We start from the raw sequence: 10,247 nt of genomic DNA on the forward strand, positions 1-10,247 counted from the left end.
ATCTGTGCACCCCTTGTACCAGTTGCTCTTAAACCCTATCAGAGTGGCCTTTAGTTTTCTCCATTAACAATCAACTTTATAATGTGCTGGATCTGGAAAGTCATACCCGTATAGTAGCCAAGTTACCTCGCTCCATGCAATCTCACTGCATAACGAAGCTTCCTTGTAACATGTAAGAAAAGAAAGCAAGCCACCAGAAAATGTGATAACTTTTATTGTGAAGTGAACTCCAAAAACCTTTGTAGCTTAGAACTGGATGACTTGGCCCTGCAAAACAAGCAGAGGACAAAGGGCATTAGAAAATATTTAAAATACCATCTCGCAGCAACAGCACTGGCCTAGTGACTGTCATTATTCAACACCTTCATCAACAGGGTTAGCTGAAGTATTGCCACAAAGCTGCACCACCACCAGAGATAACATCCAAAAACTCCCTGTTACTGACTGGAATCAGTTCTCAGTGCCCATCGTTTCTGTGCTAAGTGCAGTAGGCTAAAGCTACCACAGGACATTAAAGAGCACCATCTCGATATATAATCACTTCCAGCACCCATCCAATGTCAAACATCTGGCATCAATTCAGAATTCAGTCCACATCTGCTTTAAAAAACTGTACTCTTATAAACATGACAACCACGTATCTATCCAGCAGGACAATTCAGTATCAGAGCCACAAGACCCGACCCAAAAAAATGCATTCTGACTGCCCCAAGCTCAGACATACCTTTCTCTTCTTGTCTCCTCCAAGCTCAAAGTGCTTGCATCTCTTGATGGCCAGCATTCTCTTGGAGCGACAGCCGGGGTCCACACACTCCAGTCTCAGCACAATCTTCTTTGTGGTCTTGGCCTGAAATCACAATCACCATCAATGCTCGGTCACTCATATCCCAGTGTCACACCGCGAAGCTATTGACAAAACACGCAGAATTAATGTCTGTATCCAACAGATCATCATTCGGGATCAGACATAAACAGCAAGTAAATGCTTAAAGCAGATTATACTTCTCTAACACAGAATAATCATAGAGACTTGCCTTGTACACAAAAACTCCTAATTCACAAGCCTATAGATTCCCAAAGGTGGCAGCACAGGCAGAAATACTGCAGATGTTTGGAAACCCATCTGCACTAGCAAGCATATATTGGGCAGTTCTGGTCACTGTACCACAGGAGATTGTAAACAAGATTCATTAGGATGTTGTCTGGGTTTGTTTGCCTTTAAGATGAGGCAAGCATATATTTTTTAAAAAATCAATAAAAAAAAACACAAAATGCTGGCAGAACTCAGCAGGCCAGACAGCATCTATGGGAGGAGGTAATAACGACGTTTCGGGCCGAAACCCTTCATCAGGAGTGAAGTAACATGGGATGGTCAAGGGGGAATAAGAAGTGGGGGGAGGGATAAAGTAGAGAGCTGGGAAGTGATAGGCTGGAGGGAAATGGGCTGGGGGAAGGTGGAGAATTATGGGAAATAAATGAGAAAGAAAGGTAGGGCTGGGGGGAGAGATTATAGTGAGGGGGGAAAAGAGAGAGAAAGAGAACCAGACTAAAATAATAGATGGGGATGGGGGTAAGGGTGGGGCAGGGGTATCAACGGAGGTCAGTGAGTTGGATGTTCATGCCGGCAGGAAGGAGGCTACCTAGGCGGGAGATAAGGTATTGCTCCATCGACCTGCGTGTGGCCTCATCTTGACGGTAGAGGAGGTCGTGGACAGACATGTCGGAGTGGGAGTGGTCTGTGGAATTGAAGTGTGGGGCCACAGGGAGATCCCGCCACTGCTGGAGGACCGAGCGCCGGTGTTCGGCAAACAGTGGTTTTAGATATCAAAGCTCCCCCCCCCCCACACAACTGGAGGATTTTGGCTTCCATCAAGGGACTGAGAAAGAAATTCTCATGACATATCTAGATGTGCACTTTGACTGCGAAAACACATCAGCTATGGGCTAACTGCTGGCCAGTGGGATTGGTGTAGATGGGTGCTTCATATTTAGCCTGAACATGCTGGGCAGAAAGTACTGTGTACATGCTGTGCTGTATAAAGTACTGTGTACGTGCTGTGCAAGCGCCTGTTAAACCAAATGGGTGCATGTTCGGTGAGGGTGAGTGACACTCTCTGCCAACGTGTAGTGGTCACGTGCAATGAATGAGGAAACAACTTCCGATGAAAGGGACCCAATGAACATGAGAGAGCAGTCCAATCTGGACAACTACAGTACACGACAAAACAACTTGTATAGATGGCAATTACTTAAAGTAGCAGGGAGAAATGGCATGATCACAAAGTGAGACAGCTTGGGGCATCGGGAGTTCAATCCTAGCATCCCCTGTAAGGAAATTGCACACCTTCTCTGTGGAATGCATGGACTTCCTCCCACAACCCAAAGACATACATGGTTAGCAGGTTTAATTGGTCATTGTAAACTGTCCTGTGATTAAGTGAGGGTTAAATTTGGGATACAGGGCAGCAAACCTCGAAGGGACGGAAGAGCTTTTCCCATACTGTATCTCTAAATTTAAAAAAAAAATCCACTCTGCACTCCCACTTTACAGTAAAACATCTGAAAAGCCAATCCCAACACCACTAACAGAGGATGTAATTAACCACCAGCTGTGTGGTCTCTGTTGGATCAAACTGTTTATTGTTAGACTGTTTAATTGTTATTTTCCTTGCAACTTAAAAATTAATTGTCGGTATCTTATATAACTACTTATGTACAAGCAGAGCAAAGCCTATTCTGCACTGTATTTCAATAACTAAAGTAACCACTTAGTACGCATCCTGGTGGCCACAGTATGAAACTGCAGGTACTCAGTGAGCCCCCTAGTGGTGACATATGTTATGTTCTGGAAAGCTCTGGAGACTTCTCTTGGTATTGAATTATTGAAATAGGTGCTTTCTGACTGGCTGACTTATCTGAAAATTTGAATGGAATTTTTCTTATCTAGGTATAAAAAGAGCTGACTGTGTAGCAACACCATTGTTTGCTTCTATACCCCTTCATTTAATAGACTTCTATCAATGTTTATTTCCAACTCTTTGTTCTATTAACACTTAATAAAACGATTGTGAAGCCTCTTTCCTCGCTTCTGAAAGAACCCTGGACCAAAACCATCAGAATTCAACAATTAATTCATACACTTATCATTTAGTCATCAAGATTACAAACATTAGTAAGGGGTCTGTGTACGCTAGGTTGGAGTCCCAGTTATAGAATGTTCAAATATGCATTACCAGCAAAAGCCCAGACGGAGAAAGCTGAACCTGCCTGGTTCAATACGAACATGCTTCTCAATGTGAAGAGGCTCTGACAATCGTGATCAGAAAAAAATTCAACCAAATACTGCCCTAAATGAGGTCTTATTGCCTGCCTGTACCTTCTAAAAGATACTACTTTTGAGGTAAATGATAATGCTTCCTCACCATTGTGATTCATGTCATTCAAGATATCTACAGTGAAGAATATGAGGCCATGTTCCAGGTGCAGTTCACAAAGAGTGCTACAGTCAACATCTTTCAAATTAAACAATCTAGGACACTATGTTCTCCTACTGGGAAAAAAACAAGGCTTTATAGAAAATTGGTTTGGGGGAATTCCATAAGACAACGGGACAGAATTAGGCCATTCAGCCCATCAAGCATGTGTCGACATTCTATAACGGCTGATCCCAGATCCCACTCAACCCCATACACTTGCCTAGCCATATCCTTTTTTTGCCCTGACTAATCAGGAAACAATCAGGCTATGCCATCTAGTTAGTGATATTCCCCCTCCCCGCACCACAGGATGTGAACACCCTCTCCACATCCATCGTATCTAGCCCTTTCAACAATCTGCCCATTTCTTACCCAATTCCTATATCCTAGCAAAGTTATATGTGGGATTTTTTCAAACTCAAGGTTGCCAGCTATTCTTCAATGGCCACCACAATCAAAGTCCTTCATTTCTGCAAAGTTCTTTAAGATGCATTTTCCCTAAAAATATTCATCAAGTCAAGGGGCTTTTGTGCTTTGTATGTGCTGTTGGATATATTGTGCTTTTGCAGAATATATCCAACAGACACTGGTTTCCAGCCGTGTTTTTGGGATCTGTTCTCTCCTCAGCACTGAACTTTATTACACTAAGTCACCATCCTTCTGTAGTACTGGATCCATTTCCAAAAAAATAATAAACTATTTCCATTTCTTAAGGAAAGCACAGCTGGGGAATAATCGAGCCTTTCAGGCACGATGTTGGGACATACTAGAAGCTTGCAAGGTCAAATTTTACTGACAGATTTTAGCTAATTAGACTGTTAATGTTTCTGGGAAAGAGGCATCAGGTCACAGATCAGTGATGACCGAACAACGAGAGATTAGATGGATTGCCTCTGTTCTCTTTTAACCAGTCCTGACAAAGGGCCTCGGCCCGAAACGTCGACTGTACTTCTTCCTATAGATGCTGCCTGGCCTGCTGCGTTCCACCAGCATTTTGTGTGTGTTGCTTCCACTTTATTCTCCCCACATTAATGCTCCATAGATTATACATCTCAGAGGCAAATACCAACCAACAGGTCTCAGGGAGACTGCAAACTCTATCTAGAGAGCACCAGACTGAAACCAGGACTCTGGGGCAGTGAGATAGTAATGCTCCTGCTACATGACTCTTTTCTACTGTGGAAGAGTATGAAGACTGCTCCATCAGCCATTAAAAGGTGACCCAAACAATTTTTTTAAAATTTTGTTTGCTGAATCAGAAATATATTCTAGTTATGTTGTTACCATGCTCTGCACAGAATTAATACATTTAAGTTTTTACATTTAATGGTTGTCACTTTAAATGAACTGACAGAAACATAGCCCTTAAGTGAACAAAGTTACTCTCTGCTTACCTTTTTACGAAAAATAGGTTTTGTCTGTCCACCATAACCACTCTGCTTTCTGTCATAACGCCTCTTACCTGGAGGAGGTACAGTTAGACACAGTTCCAAAACATTCAAGCAGATCCCCACAGCTATAATTACCCTACATAACATTAAAATAGCCATACTCAGCTATGACAAGTAATTAAAACAGAGATGGTTACATGAGGGAGAAGAGCTGCTACCAGACTGCTTTGAGACACATGACCTTGATCACGTTCAAGAACTCAGAGGACCTGAATGTCCACACCGATGTCACCACCTTATAAAGACATATGTGTACAAGTGTGTCCACACAAAATCATTCAGTCTTCCCAACCGGAAGCCTGGGATGAACAAACAGATTCAAATTCTGAGGATGGCTAGACAGGCAGCATTAAGGACGGGTCATCCAGGGAAAGTACAAAAGGGTCAGGCATGACCTCATGTGCAAAGTGGCAATTCCTGACCAGAACATGAAAGCCATCTCCCCTACAAAGCAAATCTAAACATAAACGTGAATGAGGTTTTACTAACTGAGCTCAATGCCTTTCATGCTCCCTTTGACCAAGAACCCCACTGCCCCAGTGATCTGAGGCTGAAGTGAGAGAATTCTTCAAGAGAGTGAAACAGAAAACAGTGGCCCTGGCCAAATACTGAAGACCCCTCTTGCTAATCAACTGGCTGAAGTGTTTCCAGACAGCTTCAACCTCTCACTTTGCAGCCTGAGATACCCTTCTACTTCAAGCAGGCTTCAACCTTGAATACTGGTGCCCAAGAAGTGCACAGTATCTATTGTCCAGAGCACTTACTTTCACTGTGATGAAGTGCTTCAAGAGGTTGGTCATGAAGCATATCAACTCCTGCCTGAGAAGTGACCCGAATCTGTTCCAAACTGCCTACCATCACAACAGGTCAACAAACAATGCCACTTCATTTCTCTTTGGACTACAGCTCAGCATTCAACATTATCATCCCCATGGAACTCACTGAGCTCCAAGACGTGGGCCTCAGTTCCTCCCTGCGCATCTGGATGCACAATCACTATCAGCACAGGTACACAGGGCAGTCAGTGTGCCTAGTCCCCTGCTCTACTCACTTTATAATGATGGCTGTGTGGCTAAGTACAACTCCAATGCTGATATTTACGTTTGCTGCTGACATCACTGTTGTCGGCCTTATCAAAGGTAATGGTGAATTGGCATATAGGAAGGAAATAGAAAATCCGGATGACTGATGCCACAACGTTTCATGTCAGCAAAACCATCATTTACTAATTTATTAATTCATGGAATGGGCCCTTCCAGCTGCACTACCCAGCAATTCCCCAGTTTAATGCTAATCTAATCATGGACAATTTACAATGACCAATTAACCTACGCTGGATTATGGGAGGAAACTGGAACACCCAGAGGAAACCCAGTGGTCACAGGGAGAACCTACAAACTCCAGTGGCACAAACTGAACCTGGGTCATTGGTACTGTAAAGCGTTGTGCTAACCACTACAAATGATAGATCCACAGGCCAACCCCCATCAGGTGAATAGAAGTGAAGCTTTAAATTCCTTGGTGGAACAGTATCAGAGGATTTGCCCTGTGATCAGCACACGGGTCATCACAAAGACACAACAGAACCTATAATTTCACAAAAGTTTTCATAGATTTTGCATGTTAGCAAAATCTTGACAAATTTCTATAGGTGCACAATGAAGAGTATGTTAACTGGTTGCATCACAGCCTGGTATCCAGGAATGGAAAAGACTGCAGCAAGCCCATCGCAGGCAAAGTGCTCCCAACCATTAAGCTCACTTTTATGGAGCACTGCCCCAGGAAAGCAACGTGCATCACCAAGGACCTCTACCATCCAGTTCATGCTCTCTTCTTGCTACCACCATCAGGTAGAGGAACAGAAGACTTCAACCCCACACCACTAGGTTCAGGAAGTTATTACCCTATAACCACCAGGCTCCTGAACCAGCATGTACAACTTCAATGAACACTACTCTGAACTGATTCTGTGGCCTACAGACTCTCTTCCAAAAACTTTACAATTCATGTTCTCAGTGTTATTATTTGCAGTTTGCCTTTTGCACATCAATTGTTTGCCAGTTTTAGTCTATGTATAGTTTTTCCTGTAAGTGCCTGAAAGAAAATGAATTACATACATACTTCAATAAGTTTACATTGAACTTTGAAGCAAATTTTTCCACCCAGTTACATATGTAAAATAATCTGCCACATTAAATATAAAATATAGCAAGTTGCAGATGAATAAAACTTTGCTTCGGCCATAATTGGAGGAATGGGATGTGAACTGGATTGGAATGTATTGGCCATAATATCACCAACAGAGGCTGTGTACAAGGGCTAGAGTCACCTCTACTTCCTGAGGAGATGGAGGTCCTTTAGAGATTAGATTAAACTTTATTGTCATTGTGCCGAGTACAGATACAAGGACAATGAAATGCAGTTAGCATCTAACCAGAAATACAAAGAATAGTGTTATTTACAAAATAAGTGTGAATAAAAAGTGCTACAGCACACAAATATAGAAGTACTGAGACAGTACAATATGGGTGCAATACAGCTTAGCGCTGTGATGTGAGGTTCAGCAGGGTCACAGCCGCAGGGAAGAAGCTCTTCCTGTGCTTGCTGGTGCGGGAGCGGAGGCTCCTGTAGCGCCTACCGGATGAGAGGAGAGTGAAAACTCCATGGTTAGGGTGAGACATGTTTTTTGCCTTGCCCAGGTAGCACTTATGGTAGGTGTTCTCAATGGTGGGCAATTGGGTGCCGATAATTCACTGTATATAGGCCTCCCTTTCACACGTTCGACCAGTCTGCTGTCACTGGTATAATCTTCAATGTGATGGTGTGCTGGGGCAATGGCAGCAACACCGGTGATGCCATCTTGGCTGAACAGTGGAGCACTTTATTAGGTCATTTCCCCCCTCGGCCATTAGGCTCTATAATGAGTCAACCTATAGCCGGGGAAGTGATGACCCCCTCCTGTTAGACTACTTGAGGTAACCAATTTTTTATTTTTTACTTCTCTTCTAATATTTGTACTGCTACTGTGACATTGATCCTTTAGGATCAATAAAGTATTATAAGGAACGACTGAACAAACTTGGATTGTTTCCCTGAAGCGGAGTCCGAGGGACAGCTTAAGGAGATGTTCAAGACAAGATTTTAAGAAAATAAGAGTGGTAGAAGCTGATACTATAAAGATCTAAACATGAATTTAGACAAGCATGGAATATGGATCACATAGGCAGATGGGTTGGTTGGCTTAGCATTCAGCTCTTCAGTGAGGCAGAGCTGGTGGCTCTAGGGACCGTTCCCAGGCTGCACTGTTCCATCTAATGGAAAGCCCAGATAAGAGTCAACATTTGAAAAGAAATTGCTGGAAATCAGTGCCAAGAGAAACAGTTAGTATCTGAATTTGCTAACCCTTCAGCAGAACGAGGAAGGAAACATGAGCTTGTTAACATAAGCAGTGGGTGGGGTGATGTTTCTGATAGGATATCCATGTAGAAAAGCTGTAACCAAGGTTACCTGGCTGATGAGCAAATGAAAACGTTGGAAAAGGCACATTTTAATTATAATTTCTAAACTTTCCAGTGTTAACTTTTAAACAAGGAGTAGCACCTTCTCAGCAAACAGGCCTCAATGGCCTACAGTCAGCACTCAAACATCTCCAAATGGATTACGCTCAGACTGCTTTTAGTAAACTACTAAAAGTGGCAGCTTAGTTCACCTTACCCTGTGCATATAAGGAATCCTTTCCCTTCTTGTACTGGGTCACCTTATGGGGCTGGTGCTTACGACATTTCTTGCAGTATGTCCTGCGGGTCTTCGGCACGTTAACCTGTAGGAAGAGGAAAGAAAAAATGATGATAGCACTTAAACCAGTGCCAAGTTGAAGACATGGCAAAGTAATAAAGTCACAATCTTACGTCCAAGCACCTCAAGCTTCTCCCTAACAATTCTCATTATCTTATGGGACTGTAGATTTGCAGTCTAAGAACAGTATGCTTTCACAGGAACATTATCTCTCACTGTGAAACTGCCCCAGGTTTCAGACCAGCAAGAGGTCACTCATTCCCTCCTGCAATAAACCAACTGTTGAGTCTCGGCCCAAAACGCTGACAGCGCTTCTCTCTATAGATGCTGCCTAGCCTGCTGTGTTCTACCAGCATTTTGTGTGTGGAGGAATGTGGCAGGTTGAACAGCATCTGCACGAGGACATTTTGGGTCAAAAAACTGTATCAGGACTGTCTCAGCACCTCTAGTTTGGTCTGCCATTGAAAGGATTCCACCTCAGTACCACTTCCCTACCCTATCCCCACATCTCTTGATCCAGTGTACCTTGCAAACAATATCTGAGGTGGGGAACTGCTCTTAGAGTCAGTGACAAACCACTTACCACATATTCTATGACTATAACCCCGCTCAGTCAGGGAAGCATCTTCTCTATCTCAAGTCTGCTGAACTCTTTATGAATGCTATAATAAAACAAACTATGCAGGAAACACTCTGGTTTAAGTAGGATCTTGGAGAAAGAAACAGGTAACATCCTAGATTGAAGACAGTTCTGACCATGGGGGAACTTTTATCTGATAGTTTCTCCCTTCAGATATCCTTCGAGTATCCAATAATCCTTACTTCCAGAAACTTATGAAATATTGATGACTTTTATAGTTTAAAAAGATATTTCTACTCTTTCTTCTGCACTTTTTCAACAACATTGCTTGTCAATCCAATCCCTCTTCCCTCTCCTGGTGAACAGTCGCTAAACCCTCTCTCGGGCCTGTAGGCCCTCTCTCAAGGCCGCAGGCTTTACCCGGCGCTGCCTTCTACTTCTTCAACATCGGCCTATTCGGTCAAAGTCCGGACCGCCCCGCGCGGGAGACATGGCATCGCCACTGTCCACGCCGCTCCCGACCTTTACTGTCGCGGATGCCGGCGGATGATCGCCAGCTCTCAGGCCGCTACTCACCATCTTCTCCCGCTGCTGCCCTGCAACCGGCGAGAGGAGGAAAGGGGCGTGATGACGTCAGCGCGCCGCTTTTAGAGGCGGTGGAATGCTGGGATATCGGAGCCGAACGCCGGGGAGGACCGAGCGACCCGGAGGGAATGTGCGGCTGTCCCAGCAGTACGGCACACAGAATGGGGGAGGCCGGGCCGGGCGGAGCTGGGGGCTCGATCAGAAAAACGGGAGCAGGGTGTCAGCCATTCGGCCTTTCTAATTTACTCCTGAGGCTGATCCTCCTCCTCAGCACCACTCTCTATCCCCATAACTCAAAAACAGGGCAGCCCGGTGTACCTACCTATTCCAGGCCACCTAAGGGTTTGCGCCTCCCTTGGT

General features: G+C 44.0%; 1 protein-coding gene across 1 annotated transcript; it reads right to left on the reverse strand.

Moving 5' to 3' along the window:
- Window positions 1–197: 197 nt before the first annotated feature.
- On the reverse strand, window positions 198–10,035 carry LOC140734491 (large ribosomal subunit protein eL42). Its single transcript, XM_073058516.1, has 5 exons — window positions 9,879–10,035; window positions 8,637–8,747; window positions 4,871–4,933; window positions 725–847; window positions 198–267 (listed from the first exon to the last, which is right to left on the reverse strand). The coding sequence occupies exons 1-5, from the start codon at window positions 9,879–9,881 to the stop codon at window positions 247–249; spliced, it is 321 nt and encodes a 106-aa protein (XP_072914617.1). The 5' UTR covers window positions 9,882–10,035; the 3' UTR covers window positions 198–246.
- Window positions 10,036–10,247: the final 212 nt, after the last annotated feature.

Source organism: Hemitrygon akajei, chromosome 10 (genome assembly GCF_048418815.1).
Source record: "Hemitrygon akajei chromosome 10, sHemAka1.3, whole genome shotgun sequence".
NCBI lineage: Eukaryota > Metazoa > Chordata > Chondrichthyes > Myliobatiformes > Dasyatidae > Hemitrygon > Hemitrygon akajei.